This window comes from Cnephaeus nilssonii, assembly GCF_951640355.1.
Source record: "Cnephaeus nilssonii genome assembly, chromosome: 20".
NCBI lineage: Eukaryota > Metazoa > Chordata > Mammalia > Chiroptera > Vespertilionidae > Cnephaeus > Cnephaeus nilssonii.
The window spans coordinates 13,984,014-14,004,349 of record NC_137091.1 but is presented as its reverse complement, the minus strand read 5'-3'; the positions used below and the strand labels follow the sequence as shown (position 1 = coordinate 14,004,349).

At 44.9% G+C, this 20,336-nt stretch overlaps 1 protein-coding gene across 1 annotated transcript in view; it reads right to left on the bottom strand.

The window, feature by feature from the left end:
- RANBP10 (RAN binding protein 10) overlaps positions 1-20,336 on the bottom strand; it is a 64,472-nt gene that overhangs the window by 37,414 nt on the left and 6,722 nt on the right. Inside the window, exon 3 of the mRNA XM_079799679.1 lies at positions 7,916-7,968. Within this exon, the coding sequence (XP_079655805.1) occupies positions 7,916-7,968 (53 nt within the window). The remainder of the gene's footprint in view (positions 1-7,915; positions 7,969-20,336) is intronic.

The window sequence follows — 20,336 nt, the reverse complement described above, 5'->3', positions numbered from 1 at the left end:
AAGGGTCCACCAGCTACCCTTTAACTGCACTTGCAGGGCCTGGCAAAGCATACTCAACCATTCACAGGCCAAACTAGAGTCTTCTGGATGCTGCAGGGAAGGTGAGAACTACCTCCTCCTCCTCCACACCTACTTCACTTCAGCTACTGTCAGTTCTAATCAGGAACAAAACCCAAAAGAAACCAGAGAAACTAGTTGCCCAGGCTGGAGGAAGAAAGGGGGAGGGGGGAGGCAGAGAGAGAGAGGAAGGTTATCCCCTATAGTTAAGAACTTGCTTCAGAGAGAAAGGGGTAGAGACTCTCACTCAGGCCAGGCCATCATCTGTTCCTATTGGTTTCACTCAACCAGATCAAGAACCATAAGAAAAGTGGCTTCGGTTCCACACTTGGCCCTCTCCTTCCTCACAAACTTTCCTTCTGACTCCTAAAAGGCAGTCCTTTTCTTCTAAGGACTCCTAAAAGCCAAACCAGGTACTTCTTGACAGCATCAGCTGGATAGGCCAATGCTGGACTTCCTAGATTAATCCTTTTATTTTTTTGGACTGACTCAGAAAAGGGCTGCTCAACTCAAGCTCTCCCACTTGCTCTGAAACTTGACCTCTAAATAGCCATTACTGGCGCCCAGCTGGTGTGGCTCAGTGTTTGATCATCGACCCATGCACTAAGAGGTTGTTGGTTTGATTTCTGGTCAGGGCACATGCCCAGGTTTTGGACTCGATCCCTGGTAGGGGTCCTGCAGGAGGCAGCCAATTGATGTTTCTATTGCTCTATCCCTCTCCCTTCCTCTCTCTCTAAAATCAATAAAAATATATTTTTAAAAATAGGCAAAAGACATTAATTGATATTTCTCTAAGGAAGATACACAAATGGTAAATAAGCACATGAAAAGCACATTAGTCATTAGGGAAATGAAATGAAAACCACAATGAGCCTAAACCGGTTTGGCTCAGTGGATAGAGCATCAGCCTGCGGACTGAAAGGTCCCAGGTTCGATTCCGGTCAAGGGCATATACCTTGGTTTCGGGCACATCCCCAGTAGGGGGTGTGCAGGAGGCAGCTGATCAATGTTTCTCATCGATGTTTCTAACTCTCTATCTCTCCCTTCCTCTCTGTAAAAAATCAATAAAATATATTTTTAAAAAAAGAAAAAAAAAAAGAAAACCACAATGAGATACCACTTCCCACCCACTAAGATGGCTGCAATAAAAAAGTCAGATAATACCAAGTATTGACGAGGATATGGAGAAATCAGAACCATTACATGCCGCTAGTGGTAATGTAAAATGGGGCAGCTGCTATGGAAAAGTCTGGCAGTTCCTCAAACAATTAAACAGTGCTAGTATATGACCCAGCAATTCCACTCCTAGACATATAATCAAGAAAAATGAAAACAGGGGATGGGAAAAGGAATAAAAAAAAAAAAAGAAAACATATGACTATACATAAACTTGTACACAATGTTGATAGCAGAATCAATCACAACAGCCAAAAGGTGGAAACAATGCAAATATCCATCAACAGATACATAGATAAGCAAAATGTGATATATCCACAGAACATAATATTACTTGGCCATAAGAAGGAATAAAGTTTTGAGACACGCTACAACTTAGATGAAACTTGAAAATATTATGCTAAGCAAAAGAAGCCAGTCGCAAAAGGCCACATATTACATGATTCCATTGATATAAAATGTCCAGAATAGTAAGATCCGTGGAAACAGAAAGTAGATTAGTGGTTTCCAGGGGCTAGAAAGAGGGAAAATCTAGGAATGACTATTAATGGATATGGAGTTTCTCTTTCGGGTGATAAAACTGTTCTGGAATTGCCCCGGCCAGATGGCTCAGTTGGTTGGAGCATCATCCCATATACCAAAAAGGTTTAGGGTTGGATTCCTGGTCAGGGTACATACAGGAGGCAATCCATCAATGTTTCTCTCACTAACATATTGATCAATGTTTCTCTCTCTCTCAAATCAATAAAGATATCCTCGGGTGAGGATCACTTTTATTTTTTTATTTTTTAAAATATATTTTGATTTTTTTACAGAGAGGAAGGGAGAGGTATAGAGAGTTAGAAATATCGATGAGAGAGAAACATCGATCAGCAGCCTCCTGCACACCCCTCACTGGAATGTGCCCGTAACCAAGGTACATGCCCTTGACCGGAATTGAACCTGGGACCCTTCAGTCCACAGGCCGACGCTCTATCCACTGAGCCAAACCGGTTACGGCGAGGATCACTTTTAAAAAACTATTCTGGCCCTGACCAGTGTGTTCAGTGGTTTGAGCATCAGTCTGGGAACCAAAGGGTCATGGGTTCATTTCCTGGTCAAGGGCACACATCTGGGTTGCAGGTTCAATCCCCAGCTCCAGTAGGGGCACATGTGGGAGGCAACCAATCAATGTGTCTCTCTCACATCAATGTTTCTCTCTCCCCACTCCTCCCTCCCTCTTTTCCACTGTCTCTAAAACTCAATGGGGAAAAAAAGTTCTGGAATCAACAGTGATGATGGTAGCACAACTTTGTGACTATACTAAAACCAATGAATTGTTCACTTTAAAAATTTTTTTATTGTTTTTAGAGAGAGAAAGAGATTTGTTGTTCCATTTATTTATGCATTCATTGATTGATTTTTATATGTGCCCTGACCGGGAATCGAACTCCCAACTTTGTCACATCGGGAGAATGCTCTAACCAACAGAGCTATCCAATCAGGGAATTGTGCACTTTTATTTTTTTATATTATTAATCCTCACCCGAGGATATTTTTCCATTGATTTTTAGAGAAAGTGGGAGAGGGAGAGACACACCAATTTGTTGCCTCCTGCACATGCCCTGAACAGGGCCAGGGATTGAGCCTGCAACTGAGGTATGTGCCCTTGACTGGAATCAAACCCGGGACCCTTCAGTCTGTGAACTGATCCTCTATCCACTGAACCAAACCAGCTAGGGTGAACTGTGCACTTTTAAAGGGATGAATTTTATGGTATGCTAATTATATCTCAACTTTAAAATTAAGAAAAAAAATAAATTGATCAACATCAATTTTTCTCTTTTTAAAAATTAACACAATGGATTCAATTAAAAGATCAATCAAGGAAGATGGGTTTTTTAGGTTTTGATAATAGTAATCATAGCCATCCTATATAATAAAGAGGTAACATGCAAATTGACCATCATGCCCTCACAAGATGGCTGCCTACGACCAGGCCAGCAGGGGGATTAGTGAGGGACAACCAAACAACTGAACAGCAGGCTGCATGGGGCGACCAGGCTGGCAGGGGGGCAGTGAGGGGCAACTAAGCCAGTGGGCGGCAGTTGGGGGCGACCGGGCCGGCGGGGGAGGGGGCAGTTAGGGGTGATCAGGCCGGCACGCAGAGGCAGTAAGGGGCGATCAGGCCGGCGAGGGCGGGGGACAGTTAGGGGCAACCAGGCAGACAGGCAGGTGAGCGATTAGGAGCCAGTGGTTCAGGATTATGAGAGGGATGTCCAACTACCAGTTCAGGCCTAAACCGGCAGTCGGACATCCCCCGAGGAGTCCCGGATTGGAAAGAGTGCAGGCTGGGCTGAGGGGACCCCCTCCCCCATCCATGAATTTCGTGCACTGGGTCTCTAGTTTTTCTATAAATTAAGAGAATCGTATGGTCAAAGCAGAATATACTGAAAGTGATGCCACAAGAAACAATTTATTTGAACAAGCTAACAAAAGAGGAAGGGAAAGCCTTCTAAAAACTTGTAAACCCTACTGTCCTCTCCAAAAGACCAACTGGCCCTGATGGATCCACTGATAAATTTTTCTAAACTTGCAAACAGAAAGTTATCTACCGATACAACCATAAAAATAAGGAACTCCTCCCAATGACCTGGTAGAATTCTTCTCAACTAAAACAGATACATTGAGTTATCTCAATATACACACCCATAGGAATTTATAAATGTAACCGTCCACTTATGATTAAATGCTTCCAATTAAATATTTCAGTATAAGGAACAGGAGTCTTTTCTATAACCACCTCCTGAAGTTCTCTGACATGCCCAAGAGTTCTTACTGCCCAGGAGCCCCAGCCCAACATCAACCCTTCTGGAAGGCCTCCTCCACACTACTAGTGCACTCCCGAACTAGATGCTTATTAACAAACCTGATCACATCTGGTCTATGCTCAAAAAATTCCTGCAGCCCGCCCCCCACTACTTCCTACATAAAGAAGTCCAAGCCCCTTGACCTGGGACACAAGACTCTTTCCTCAACAGGCTCATCCTGACTGTCCCCAGGAAGCCAACCTACCACATGACACTTAAATGGTTTCACTCATAGAGGCCTTACTGTTCCATCACCCAGAACCACCTACCAAACTTCTACCGGCCCCTCAACACCAAGCTGAAACACCACTGTGAAGCTGCAGATCACCCAACCACTACCCTCCACCAAACACACCTGTATCTATCAAGAAGATACATCAACCCTCAAACATCTTATCTAAGGTTAATACCAAAATCTCAAATTCTAGACCCAGCCTAGCCCAGCACCATCACTAACCTCCCACCAACATACAAACAGTCCAAATAGCCTTCACCTCAATCAAGAGCCTCTTGGAAATCAGAAGCAACTAGCAAGAAGACTTTAGCTGCTATCATCCTCCATCTCACCTCCCCATTGAAATACATGCAAGTAGTTTCAGGTCCCACTGTTTATGAATGATGATACTTTTCGTTTTGAAGAATATATGCTCCTCAGCACCAATTAAAAAAAAAAAAAAGAGTCCTGGCCGCTAGCTCAGTTGGTTGGTTAGAGTGTGGTCCCGATATGCCAAGGTTGCAGGTTCAATACCCAGTCAGAGCACATACAATAATTAACCAATGAATGCATTAAGAACAGTGGTCGGCAAACTGTGGCTCGCGAGCCACATGCAGCTCTTTGGCCCCTTGAGTGTGGCTCTACCACAAAATACCACGGCCTGGGCGAGTCTATTTTGAAGAAGTGGCGTTGAAGAAGTTTAAGTTTAAAAAATTTGGCTCTCGAAATTTCAATCGTAGTACTGTTGATATTTGGCTCTGTTGACTAATGAGTTTGCCGACCACTGGCCCAAAAGATGGAAAGCACCAAAGGGTATTCTGATCTTCCCAATCCAGCACTGGGATGAACAGTGGCAGGCCTACCCTCGTTCCTAGGAGAAGTCCTCCCCTCTATCTCTACCTCTATCCTGTGCCAGGTTTCCCAGCCAAACTGCCCTGTATCCTGGGAAAGCCAGAGGCATCCATCCTTCCTAGAGAGAATCCCTATATGGATGCAATCTGATTCATGCTTTCCACCTTAAGGAAAAATCCGGGAGATGATCACATATGGCAGGAAGGAAACCCTCAGGAGCTGGCACAGTGAAAATGAAGACAGGTGCAATACCCACAGAATACTGAGGCCTTTTCTCTTGCGCTCCGCCCCCCCCAAAAAAAAGATGCACTGGGAAGGATGTAAAAAAAGTGCCAACACTCCTGATGTGTTAGTGTGGGTCAAACACCTCAGCCATTGTCTCAAAGCCCCTTCTCCCTATAGCCTACCCCCTGTACCTGGACAGGGTCTGACTTCACAAGGGCCTAATGAATTTCCTACAATTTTGCATTAACTATGTCAAAACACAAAACCAACAGCTGGCCTCTGACCATCCTAGAGCCCCATCTTATAACCAAGGCAAACAGACGAGGAGCCAGCCACCCTGAATCTCGAACCCCTCCCACTTCGTCTGTTCCACTCCATGGATCCCAAATCCATGGGTTAAGCCCAAACAGCTCTTACTAAAGAACGAGCAAGTGGAACTCAAATATCAAGCCTCGCACATGGTAAAAGGCTGCATTCCAAAACCACCTGAAAGAAAGTGTGAGGGCTTCTTAATGCAGGGGCATTTGCTTTTCTTTATTTTGTCTTAATTTCACTTATATTTTTGAAACAGAAAATATGTTCACAAGAATGAAAATCTGAATGCTTCAAGAGTAAAAATTTCCTTTTCAGTCCTATCCCTAGCTACCATTCTTTCGCAAAAAAACAATCAATATTACAAATTTTTCTGTAGCTTTACAAAGATATTCTGTCTATGCATGTACAAGCAGATACAGATATGTTCATTTCCCTCTCTTTTTTCACATTTGGTAACATATTATACACTGTCCTATATTTTTAAAAATATATTTTATTGTTTTTTTAGGGAGAGGGGGAGAGAGAAGTATTAATCGGTTGCACCTGACCAGGGATCGAATCCACAACCTAGGTATGTGCCCTGACCAGGAATCGAACCGGCAACCTTTTGGTTCATGGGATAACACTCATCCAACTGACCCAACCAGCCAGGGCGCTTTATATTTTTCACTTAACAATATATCTTACAGATTACTCCAAGTCAGTACCTAAAGAACCTCCCCATTTTTTATGGCTGCATGGTATTCCTTTATGAAGATTATAAAAAATTTATTTAACTAATGTTCAGGGTTGCTTCAAGTGCCATCCAATAACAGATGATAAACATTTTTGTATAATAAGCATACAAGCCTCTTTCCTCCCTCACCAAAGTGTGCAAAAGTTCAAAGACCACACTTAAAGAAAAAGATTAACCTTTTGCACTCGGATGTCGAGTGTGACGGTTATTGAATGTATCAATAATTTTAAATATAAAAAAATCCAAATAAATAAGTTTGTATGAAAAGAAACTCCAGTTTTTTATTCTACTGCCGCACTTTGTAAAATCTGGGGTATTTAAAAAATTAAATCCCGAGTAGAATAAAGGAATCGAGAAAAAAGCAAGCGAGTGCAAAGGGTTAAGAATCAGTTTACCCTTAATGAGAAGTCATTTCCCTAACCTCTTTGTTCATGAAAAGGCAGAGCTATGGACACAATAGACATATCTAGTCAGCTGAAGCCAGGGACTTGTATAACAAAAATCACAGCCACATGCTACACAGAGACTAACCATGCCAAACACATTCTGATTAATAACCAAAAGGCCAGTTTTCACCCAGATCAACGTAAAAAAATTCTTTAAAAAGTCACGTTCCCAACAATTTGTTGACTCCTGAGCAAGTCCAGATTTCAAGTATTTGAAATTAGTCCATTGGGAAAAAATCTGAAAAGACAAAGTTTAAGTGCTGTTCCCTCTTTGGAAAAAGCCAGCTGCCTTCTCAGTGTCACAGACACAAAAGTAGAGAGGACCAGGGCAAAAAGACAGGGACTTTGCCTGTCTCCATGACAGTGTGAGGGCAGATTGCACCATGTACCTTCTGCCGCTCAAGGGACAAATGAACTTAGGACCATCTTCTGGGACCCACCAGCTTTTGCTGGGAGCTTCTCTTCCCTCAACTGAGCTCAGCCCAAGACTGGGCATGAACCACTGGGCAAAAAACAGCTGAAAGGGTGCCTGCGTGGTGGAGGAGCCCCACCTACACGGCCCAGGGCCGTCCACAAATCAGAGGCTGCTTTCGACCCAAGTCTCGTGCACATCCTCCCATTTATTAAGAAATTGCCTCACCATGTTCCATTGGGAGGCCACATGAAGACTTTGATCTTTAACATGGTGAAGTAACAAAGGAGCCAGTGTTGGCAGTAGTCTTACTCCCAGTATATGCCTGAGTGCCAGGCCGGTCAAGCAAAGGCCAATGGGAATAAAGACTACTGAGGTGTGTCCCCACTGACAACAAGCTCAGGTCACTGGTTCTGACTGCAAACAGTTCAAATTCCATGAGTGACAATCACTTGTCAATTAATTGTTGGAATGGAAGCCCATACCATCCTGGCCCAATGGCCACCTTTTAGAACCCTCTACCCAATGGATTGGCTTGCAAAGTCCTCTCAGGCCTCTTGGCTTGCCACCATGACTCTCAGCACAGAATGGATCAGGAGAGCAGCACAAATGATCTCCTAACCAGTGACTCACCAGGAAGTCTGTTCATGTTGACACCTTGAGCTGAGAGTCCTATTCCCATGTACCTTCAAAAAAGCACACACACAAAAGTTTGGTTAACAAATGATTATGCAATTCCCTTCTCAAATACTTATTGGTAAAAAAAAAAAAAAAAAAAAACACAGAAAAACAGGCAAAGCAATGAATGTAGAGACTCTTTTAACATACTAGTGGTTCTTGGAGAACCTTTACATTTTGATTTTCCAATGGAAACCATCTCAATGTCTTAAGCAGCTGAAGAATCAGGAGGTAGTACCTGTAACCAGGAACGACTGGCTTCAAATTTCAAAGGGAAGTTTCCTGAAATCACTGCTTCCATTCCCATTGTTTCTGGCTCCAGCTGAGGTGGCAGAATCTATTCCCAAGAAGTGCTTACTAGTAAAGTAAGTGGCTCAATCTAGTGAAGTGCTTGGCAGAGCAATGCAAGATCAATCCCACAGGGACAAGCCACTGTGCAGCAAGGACCAGGACATGGAAAAAGCACAGCCAGGCAGGGTCTCTACAGGATCTTCAAGACCCTCATACAGAGCTTCTTCTCTGGGCTTCTTCTCATACCTTCTCACCCCATAATCACTGCTGGCCTCCAAAATCATCCGAAAATAGGGGATAGTGGTATGTGAGGCCCCTGAGACCCACTTTCTCACTCCTCTCATCCTAGGTGCCTAAACAACTAAGCCACCCACAGCAAGGTAGGGCCCAAGCTGGGCAATTCTGCCAAGGATATCTCAGTGACACTCAGGAGAATGCAGGCCAAAAAAGGAAATGAACAGATTTTTTAAATCTAAATGTTTGTAGTGCACAAAGAAATGGTGAGGTATTTCCCCAAAAACTTAAAAAGTAGTTGTGTTCCTATACACTAACACTGAACAACCTATAAAGAAAATTAAGAAAATAATTTCAGCCCTGGCCAGCATGGCTCAGTTGGTTGGGCGTCATCCCATGCACCAAAGGGTTGCTGGTGTGATTCCCAGTCAGGGCGCATGCCCAGTGTGGGCTCAATCCGCAGTAGGGGGTGTGCAGGAAACAGCTGATCAATGTTCTGCCCTCACCCCAAACGCAAACATCCAAGCACAAGAGATGGAACCTAAGTTTACAAGCTCCAACCCTATGTCTTATGCCACAGTGGACAGAACAGATGCAATGTCTGCCACCCACCTCAGGATGCAGGGGCTATAGGAAGAAGCCCCAGCCATCAGAGAAAAAGCACAGTCACAGCAGTACTGGGCACATAATGGATATTCAACAAATCCCTAAGGTTTGTCCACTTGTGGGCTGGTGAAGAACCTTATCAGCAAAGTCACAGACTCTCTCCCAGCCACATTTCTAGCTGGAACCTCAGTTTCTAGCTGGTATGAGGTCATAACAGAGCTGTGGGACAGATAAGTGAGCCCTGAACTCAGCTACAACACTCCTAGTACTATTCTCCCCTCTTGCTGCCACTTGACTTTAGAGCTGTGAGATTAAATGATTTACAAACACAAAGCAAGTGACACACAGGCAGAAGGAAGTTCACTTCTCCATCCACTCAAGAAAAATCTAAGCAGACCTGAAGTTTCCTCTCAATCAACAATGGGTAACGTGTAGTGCTTTGCTAAGTTCTAGACCAGTGATGGGCAACCTTTTGAGCTTGGTGTGTCAAACTTCGCCAAAAAACTGAGCATAACTCGGGTAGTGTGTCACTTTGAGGAAAAAACATTATTTTGCAAATGTTTCATCCTCAGGAGCAGCAAATGTTTCATCCTCGGCATGCGGCCGCCTCAGCGGCCGCGTGTCATCAGAAATGGCTACGCGTGTCAGTGCTGACACGCGTGTCATAGGTTCGCCATCACTGTTCTAGACCAATGTGGTCCCAGCTCTCCAATAGGCTGCCAAGAATGAAGCAAAACAATAAGGAAAGGGTATACAAAAATCCCAAACCCAAGAATGTTCTCCTGGACATATATAGTAGTACCTCTGCATCTAAGGAGCAGAAAGAATGATGTTAGGAAGTCACCCTGACACTATTGCTCCTCTGTTAATCTCTGGTGGCACTTGAAAATACATGGGTTGTTGGGAGCTGTTGGGTCCCTACTAAAGTTGAATAATTCAGTAAAAATATGTGTGATAGAGACCCTTGCAATCATTCACCCATTCCACAAAGATCCTCTGTGCCCAGTATGCTGCTGGGGACACAAGGGTGGAGGCTTGGAGTCAGTCCCTGCTCTCCAATGGTTTCCAGTGTCAAGTCAGGGGCAGGCTAGAGAATCAGGGCATACTGACCTGGGGATTCCCAGAGGAAGTGAAGGCTGAGCCAAAACCTGGTAAAGGAGATGAGAGGAAAAAGAGGAGTGTATTCCACACAGAAGCAGCAGAATGTGCTGAGACACGGAGGCAAGAAAGCAGTCCCACGGTCAAGGAACTGGAAGAAGTTCAGTGTAGCTGGGTCATACCCTGGGCAGACCTAAAAAGAGCCAAAGCTGAAGCAGGAAACAGAGGAAACTGAAGCTAGCCAGTCTGCATGCTGGCTTAAGGAGATTGAGTTTCATGGGAGGTCAAAGAGAAGCTAAAGTGGTTCAGAAAGGATACAGCTGATCAAATAGCTGATATTTGGAAAAGGGATTGAAGAGGCAAAACTGGAGGCTTCCAAAATCATCCACTGGAAGATGACAGGGCTGGACTGGCCAGGAGCAGTGGGAATGGAGAGACATGGGAAGGGCCAAGTACTCTTGAGAACATGGTGAACTTACTGGATGGGGACGAAGCTGCCAGGACACTGCCCAACACAACCAGCCACCAAAGAAAGGGCAATTCTCTGAGACCCACGTGGAAAGTCTGGAGGCCAAGTGCTTAGCCAGTCAGTTGGTAAGTAGCGGCCTTTCTCCAGCTCTGCTCTAGCCCTGACATTTACACTATGCACAAACATCTGAACAGGAAACACAACTGCATCACAGCAAATATATCACACAGACCCAGATTCAAATCTAACCTCTGCCTCTGAGTTCACCATTTGTCCAAGGGCACATGACATGGTCCAGAGAGCCCTCAGTGCAGCCACTGAACAGGATCAAAGGAGCACCAAATCACAGGCTGGAGGGGCTGCTGTTGGATAACTGTCCATTAGTGCATGCACTGGAGGCTCTTCTAGCATCAGAATCTAATAAAGGAAAGCAAGCCGTTCTCAAAGACCTGGATCTTGGAACACCTAAAAACAAATGCCTGGCCCTAGCTGGTCTGGCTCAGTGGATAGAACGTCGACCTGTGGACTGAAGGGTCCCAGGTTCGCGGTCAAGGGCACATGCCTGGGTTGCAGGCTCAATCCCCAGTAGAGGATGTGCAGGAGGCAACTGATCAATGATTCTCTCTCATCATTGATGTTTCTATCTCCCTCTCCCTTCCTCTCTGAAATCAATAAAAATACATTTAAAAAAAAAGAAACTTGCTATCTTTTAAAAAGCCTGTTTAGCCCTGACTGGTTTGGCTCAGTGGATAGAGCGTCGGCCTGTGTACTGAAGGGTCCCAGGTTCGATTCTGGTCAAGAGCATGTACCTTGGTTGCGGGCACATCCCCAGTAGGAGCTGTGCAGGAGGCAGCTGATCGATGTTTCTCATCGATGTTTCTAACTCTCTATCCCTCTCCCTTCCTCTCTGTGAAAAATCAATAAAATATATATTTTTTTAAAAAAATAAAATAAATAAAAAGCCTGTTTACTTGGGATTGCTGAGCTGAAAGGAAGTGAGCATTTGTTTCCTTCTTGGTAACAGATCAGGTGGTGTTAAGAACCACTAACCTAACATACAGGCTGCCTTGGACACCTGGGAGTGAGGCAACAGGGGCACTCACCCCCAAGCAGGTGACTGGAATAGACAAAGCTAAACTTCCCTACACTTCACGTCTCCACCAGGGCTCTCTTCTCTTCTTTGTGCTTTCTTTATTTTTTACTTTAGAGAGAGGAAGGGGGGAAGAAAAGGAGGGGAAGAGAGGAAGAATGAGAGGGAAACATCGATATGTTGTTCCACTTATTTATACACTCATTGGTTGATTCTTGTATATGCCTGACTGGGGATTGAACCCACAACCTTGGCTTATCAGAATGATGTCCTAACCAACTGAACTACCCAGCAGGGCAGGGCTCTCTTTTCAAGCAGCAGGATGTATCTGAGGAGCTTAGGGAGAAAATTATTTACCCCCTCACAAATGCAGCAATATGGAGAAGAAACACCATTTGTCAGAGAGGTGAGGCAGCCAGTAAGTGTAGAGAGACAACAGATGAGCTCTTCGTGGCAGTGAGGCCATGAGTCGGCTCTACCTTCTCAATTTCGATCCTTTACTGCCAAAACCACAACACACGCTAGAGTTAGAAGAGTGACTCTGCCGCTGTGTTGGGCTCCAGAGAGAAGACGGCAGCAAGCGGGTGCTGCTCAGGCCAAGTTGGTTTCAGATCCGCCACAGAGCAGTGGAGGAGGAGCAGCAGTTGCAGCAAAGGCCCTTGGCTGACCAAACAGCCAGGTCCACCCTGAGGCTCTCACCATCCACTGCAGCCAGCAGGGCTGAACTGGGGCCCTGGAGAAGAACCTGCCTGGTGGCTTCTACGGCCCATACTACCCTCCACCCCCTCTGCTGACTCTCCCACAAAAGCAACTGTCTGCTGAACCCACTGCAGTCATGTGGAGAAATGTGAGCACACTTGTCAGCTTGGATTCTTTTTTTTTTTCCTCTTTGGTTTTACAGATTTTCTACAATTAAAACAAATTACTTTGATAGTCATAGAAAAATCATTTCAAAAGTCAGCTGATGGCTGCATACTGAGGTTGTTGGCTTTCACCCATTTCAGAGCCAAAGGGCTACACTGGGGTACCTGGCCTTCACGGTCAGCTCCTCAGTACACCCAGTTCCCTGAGCCTGGATAAGAGGGCAGAAGAGTGAGCCGCAGGAAATGGTTAAAATCCCTGCTCAGTGGAGGAGCTGGCGCTCCAGTTCACGTGGCACCTGGAGCATCCCAAGCACGACCCAGAGCACACACTCAGGGGATCCTGCTGCAATGACACAGGATCAACATAGCTCCAACTGACGAGGGATTCTTTCACAACCCAGGCAGGCCTGGTGATGGACAGAGGACAGGACCTTAGAAACTGGACCTCTGGACTTTCACACCCTCCAGAGACATAGAACAAGGCATAAGGGGAGGAGACCACGCTTTGCTGTAATTCCACATCCAGTCCTTCTGGCATTCCCCTCCTGCCCCCTGAAGAGAAGCACCTGAAGAGTTTTAAAGTGACAGCAGGGGTCTGGAGACACCAGCCAAGATGGGTAGACCTACAACAGCAATCAATGCCATCAAGAAGACATTAAAAGAAAAGAGGTGGCCCGGCTGATGTTGCTCAGTGGTTGTGCGTCAACTTATGAACCAGAATGTCATGGTTCGATTCCCAGTCAGGGCACATGCCTGGGCTGTGGGGGGCACAGGAGGCAGCCAATCAATGATCCACATCATTGATGTTTCTATCTTCTCTCCCTCTCCCTTCCTCTCTGAAATCAATAAAAATATATTTTAAAAAAGAAAAGAGAAGAGGTGCACTCTCCCTCCTGGGTGCACTCCTGTGCCTTCCCCACCAGGCAATTTACCTTTGCCTTGCTTTCTCCTAAGCTCTGAGGGCCCTTCTGCCTCTGTAACTTATTTCCTGAGCATACGCAGCCCAGCTGGCTCACTTCTACTACCTCTGTAACTTTCTAAATAAACTCTCCTTTATAATTTAAAAAGAAAGAAAGAAAATACAGGCCATGGTGGGTAGCTCTGTTGGTTAGATTATTGTCCCAAGGTTGCAGGTTGGATCTCCGATCAGGGCACATAAAAGAAGCAACCAATAAAAACATAAATAAGTAGAACAACAAATCAGTGTTTCTCTCCCCCTATCACACTCCCCGCTTCCTCTCTCTCTAAACTAAAAAAATTTAAAACAGCTGTACTCAGCTTTCTTACAAAAAGAAAGAAAAAAGCTCTAGCTGGCTTGGCTCAGTGGATAGAGCATCAGCCTTCGGACTGAAGGGTCCCGGGTTCGATTCCGGTCAAGGGCACATGCCCAGGTTGCAGGCTCAACCCCCAGTAAGGGTCACGCAGGAGGCAGCCAATCAATGATTCTCTCTCATCATTGATATTTCTATCTCTCTCTCCCTCTCCCTTTCTCTCTGAAATCAACAAAAATATATTTTTTAAAAAGAAAGAAAAGGAAATTGCAGAACAGTATGCCTTAAGACTAAAGATACAAAAATCCTCAATAAAACAGTAGCAAACAAAATCCAACAACATATTAAAAGGATTACACACCAAGAACAAGTGGTATTTATCCCAGGAAAGCAAGGGTAGTTGATAATAAACCACATTAATAGAACAAGCAAAAGAAATCCACATAATCATCTCAATGGACACAGAAAAAGCACTTGACAAAATCCCATTACATCCCTTCATGATTAAAACACTCAGAAAACTATGACTAAAAGGGAACTTCCTCAACATGACAAAGGGCATTTATGAAAAACCTGCAGCTTACAATCTCAATGGCAAACGATTGAAAGCTTTCCCCTAAGATCAGCAACAAGACAAGACTTTTCACCACTGATATTCAACACTGTACTGGAAGTTCTAGCCAGAGCAATTGGACAAGAAAAGAAACAAAAGGCATCCAATTGAAAGGAATCAGTAAAATGATCTCTATTTGCAGATGACAAGATCCTATATATAGAAAATCCCAAATACAAAGAGAGCCTCCAAGAGCTGATAAACAAACTCAGGATACAAGATCAACACACGAAAAGCAGTCATGCCCAGCTGGTGTGCCTCAGTGGTTGAACATTGATTCATGCACCTACCTGGTCAGGGCACATGCCTGGGTTTCGGGCTCAGTCCCCTGCACATCCCCAGGGGGCGTGCAGGAGGAAGCCAATTGATGTCTGTCTGTCTGTCTGTCTGTCTGTCTGTCTCTCTCTCTCTCTCTCTCTCTCAAATCAATAAAATCATATTAAGAAAAATATATATATACATATATATTTCCTCAGGTGAGGATAAAAAAATATATAACAAGTATTGGTAAGGATGGAAAGAAACTGGAACCTTCATACATTGCTGGTGGAGATGTAAAATGGTATAGTCACTATGGGAAAAAAAGTGGTTTCTCCAAAAGTTAAACAAAGAAGGATCCAGCAATTCCACTCTCAAGTATACACCCAAAATAATAGAAAAGAAGGACTCAAACAGATACTTGTATGGCAATGTTCTTCACACCATTATTCACAAGAGCCAAAAGATAACAAAAACCTGTGTCCATCAACAGATGAATGGATGAACAAAATGTGGTATTAGCACCCTATATAATAAAGAGGGAATATGCTAATTGACCATCACACTCACAATGATGGAGGCGCCCTCAGCCAATAAGGAGGGAATATGTTAATTGACTGCCACACACAAAGATGGCAGCACCCACAGCCACAAGATGGCAGCACCCAGTCCCCTCAGCCCCACTGGGGGGGCAGGCATGCGACAAGGCTGGTCCCGCCCCCAGGCAGGTCCGGCCACTCCACGTGCCTGTCTCTGGAGTCCCTCAGACCCCTCAGCCCCCCAGCCGCCCAGGGCCAGCCTGAGGCACAGGCAAGCCTCAGATGGTGGCTGCCCAGGCGCCCAGGGCCAGCCAAGGCTTGCACTGCCGGCAGTAGCAGCAGCAGAGGTGTGATGGGGGCATCACCTTCCCCTGATTGACGGGTCGCCTCCCACCCCTGAGGGCTCCTGGACTGTGAGAGTGGGCAGGCCAGGCTGAGTGCATGAATTTTCATGCACTGGACCTCTAGTACTACCATTAAAAGGAATGAAATTCTGATACAAGCCACAACATCAATAAACCCTGAAAACCTTATGCTAAGTGAAATAAAAAGTCAGATGTAAAAGGACAAATATTGTTTGATTCCACTTATATGAATTATACAGGCAAATTCATAGAGACAGAAAGTAAATAAAAGGTTACCAGGGGTTGTGAAGAGGGAGAATGGGGAGTTATTGCTTAATGAGTACAGAGTTTGTGTTTGGGGTGATGGAAAAGTTTCGGAAATAGATAGTGGTGATGGTTGCACAACATTGTGGATGTAATTAATACCACTGAATGAGCCACTTAAAAATGGTTACAATAGCATATTTTATGCTATATATAGTTTACCATACACACACACACACACAGTCACCAAGAACACCCCTTTGGCTCTGTATGCCAGCATGAACCTCATCTGGCTTTCCCAGATAAGACAAGTAGGCCTTGGCACAGGGAACATTGGAAAGCATTAGAGTATTCTGGCCTCACATCGGGACCAGCAAAAAGAAGTCCCATGTGGCTCAGTTGGTTAGAATATTGTCCCATACACCAAAAGGTGGCAGGTTCGATCCCCAGTTGGAGCACGTGCCGAGGCAACTGATTGATGTTTTCTCTCCTCTCTCTCCCTTCCTCTCTCTGAAATCAATTAAAAATCAATGAAGTCATCACTACAAGTACACAGCAGTTGACAAGAGTGAAAAACACAGACCTAGCTCCTTTTATTTTCTATCAATTTCTAAGAGGGAAGGTGGATTTTATGGGCTGGCAAGTTCATAGGCACTTTTAATAAACGTTGCATAAAGTATATGAACCAATTACTACGGGATATAATCATATTTAATTTAAGCTCTATCAACTGGATGTATCCAGGTCCACAGAGCTCTGGTGGTAGTGACAAAGAGGAGATAGCAACAAGCTCTTCACCCTTAGGGCTGGTGGCTTCTGGGGGTTTCAGGAAAGTACCAGCTCCGTTGCCATTCTCTGGTGAAAAGGCCAGTCACGAATGCCCCTGCCCCCTGCCTCAGACCCCCAAGGAGCTACTGGAATCTCACCTGACAGCTTCATCTTGACATCTAACACCTTAGCCACAGCTCAGCAAGCTGGCAATCTTGTTCCTATCAGAACCTGCCCCAGATAAAGAAATCAACAGCTTTGCAACAGAGATCTCAGGGACCGTGGTTACAAAATGGTCCTTAGGAGACATTTCAGGAAAAACACCAACTGACATTTAAGTTTGAAATGAGGGCTATTTGGTGCTGGGATTTTATTTCATAGTCTGATGGAGCTGCTTAAAGCCACAGTCCACGACACTGGCTACTGTGTGCAAGCTGCTCCTCCAGCAGCCACCCCCCACCCTAACCCTCTGCCAGAAAGCCACCCAGTAACCCACTAAGCCCAACTCTGGCCTCAGAGTATTCTGTCCTCACATCAGGGCCAGAAAAAAGAAGTCCCATGTGGCTCAGTTGGTTAGAGGATCGTTCCATCCACCAAAAGGTAGCAGGCCCACAAAGAGAGGAGGGGCATTACAAAGATGAATGAACTCAGCATGAGCACCATCCAAGGAAAAAGAGGCCTGAAGGCAAAGGGGCTTTGAATCAGGATATGCTTTGCAGGAAAGAAGGTTGTTCTGAATGTGGGTCAGGAGAACTCATGCATCCACTGTCAACAGCACCATCAAAACACCCAGGAGCCCACAGACAGAAAGAAACAGAACAGCCCTCTTGGGTGGCCATAGGCAGGTTACTCACCATACCCTGGGTTCTGGCTCCTTCCCTAAAAGGCAGACAGAAGCTCTGGAAAGTTTCGGAAATATATATATATATATTTTTCCCCCCCTCAGGTGAGGATAAAAAAATATGTAACAATTGCCAAAACCGGTTTGGCTCAGTGGATAGAGCGTCAGCCTGCGGACTGAGGGGTCCAAGGTTCGATTCCGGTCAGGGGCACGTGCCTTGGTTGCGGGCACATCCCCAGTAGGGGGCGTGCGGGAGGCAGCTGATCGATGTTTCTCATTGATGTTTCTGACTCTCTATCTCTCTCCCTTTCTCTCTGTAAAAATTAATAAAATATTTTAAAATATATATATGTAACAAGTATATATATAACAAGTACATTCCATCCTTAGGTTTCCAGAGGCTGCCACATTAAAAAACCAAATATACTGGCCTTCACCAGAGGGTATAGCCAGTTGGCACACCAGCTTAATGTGAAAGGGTTGCCACCAGATCCCATTTCTAGTAAGCTATGGCCCCTATCCTCTACCTCTCTGGCTCTGTGTAATTACAGAGCTGGTGCATAGCTGAGTGTGGACATGGTAAATGCTCTTAGCTACTCAGACATTACCCTTAACTCTCTAGTTACAGGTCTTCATCCAGAAAGTGGCTTTGAGTTTGCTGATGTGTAACTTAACACCTTTCATTATTTTCAGCAGAGGGTCTTATTCAAGTAACCTAGCCCACCATTACATGGAAATTCTATTCCAATGATTCTGAAAACATCAAATTCCATGTATTAAATCCCTTTCCACTTAAAATATCTGGAATGGTTTGTGTTTTCTGCACTGGCCTTAAATAATACTACATAATGACAATCACCTATATTTCTCTAAACCTCCCTCCCCTCTGTTGTCCATTTTTAATGTAACTATGTCAGGTGTTGAAAGATCCTGTGTATTCTTTATAATTAAAAAATAATCTATAGTTAAAGTAAAAATGCATTTTGGTTAAAAAACAAACAAGCAACTCTGCCCTGGCCGGTTTGGGTCAGAGGTTAGAGCAGGAGTCCTCAAACTTTTTAAACAGGGGGCCAGTTCACTGTCCCTCAGACAGTTGGAGGGCCGGACTATAGTTTAAAAAAAAACTATGAACAAATTCCTATGCACACTGCACATATCTTATTTTGAAGTAAAAAAACAAAACGGCAAAAACACTCGCATGTGGCCCGCGGGCCGTAGTTTGAGGACGCCTGGGTTAGCGTATCAACCTGCATACCAAAGGGTCACAGGTTCAATTCCTGGTCAAGAGCAGGTAGCTCAGTTGTAAGTTAGATTCTCAGCCCAGTCAGGGTGCAAGGGGGAGGCAACCAATTGAAGTGTCTCTCTCATGTTCATGTTTCTTTCTCTCTCCCCTCCCCCACTTCCTCCCTTCCACGCTAAAAATTAATGGAAAAACTATCCTTGGGCCCAGCCAGTGTGGCTCGGTGGTTGAGCATAGACCTATGAACCAGGAGGTCACGGTTCGATTCCTGGTCAGGACACAGACCCAGGTTGTGGGCTCAATCCCCAGAGTGGGGTGTGCAGGAGACAGCCGATCAATGATTCTCTCAACATTGATGTTTCTCTCTCTCTCCCTCTCCCTTCCTCTCTGAAATCAATAAACATATATATATTTTTTAAATATCTCTGGGTGAGGATTAAAAAATATTTTTAAAACAACTATAACTACTGATAAAAAGTTAGTAAGAGAGTATTCTATAAAATATCCCATGCCAATTTCAGAAACATCCTATCTAATAAAATGGTAATATGCAAATTAGCCACCACTCTGTCACAAAGATGGTGGTGCCCAGTCCTCTCAGCCCTGCCATAGTACCCCAGTTCTGGGGGGCGGCCGCTGAGAGTGGGCAGCATGAGCGGCCTGGTAGAATGCTTGCTTTGTTGCCACGGCAACAAGGCAAGAGTTCCACCCCAGCTGCAGATGGGCCTCTGGGCCGCAGAGAGCCTCTGGGCAGCAGGCACGGAGTGGCCAGGCCCTGCAGAGAGCTACTGGCGCACGGATTCATGCCCAGGGCTACTAGTTGTTTTATCAACTTGGGTCATAACTAGTTTTACTCAACAAACCATCCCCTCTGCTTTTTTGCTTTTAGTTCAGCTCCACCTCAACAATGTCCTTTAGAAGACACAAGCTGGGCCCTCAGACCATCTGGGCACAACTGCCCTTCTCCTCCCTCGACCTCTTCTCATCTTCCAACTGCCCCCACCCTGAGGGCCAGTGAGTTTTATCTCAATATGAAACTCTAACCAAAAAATAGCAGCTGCCTACTGCATTGTGAGTGAAAAAAAACTTCTGGGGCTCTTATCTGCACAAGAATGAATGCTGTTATCAGCAACATTTGCCATGTAAATTGAGGGGCAGTGGATGTATTTGAGCCTCACATGCCATCCAGAACTTAAACTTCCATGGCATCCAGGCCATCTCTAAGGTCCAAGAGATAGGAGAGGAAGAGAGCCTTTAAGAGGGGTGCAAGAGCCCCTCCCCTACTTCCCTACACTGTCCAGAGCATCTTTTTCTGGCCCTTTCATGACAAATGAACTGGGCTATGTTCCACCACTAAGTCCTCTGGCCTCATTTCTAGCAATAGAGCCATGACCTTACATTTCAATTACAACCAAATACTGAGGATCCTGGAGCTACAATGATATTTTATGTGAATTCTGAACAGAATTTCTGAAGAGGCAGAGGACAGCCTTGCCTTTAGATACCACATTATCCATCTCTTTCCCAGTGACCAGTCCCTTCTTTCCAACTTGACCCCTGACTACAAAGAACCACTCTGGGGCCCTT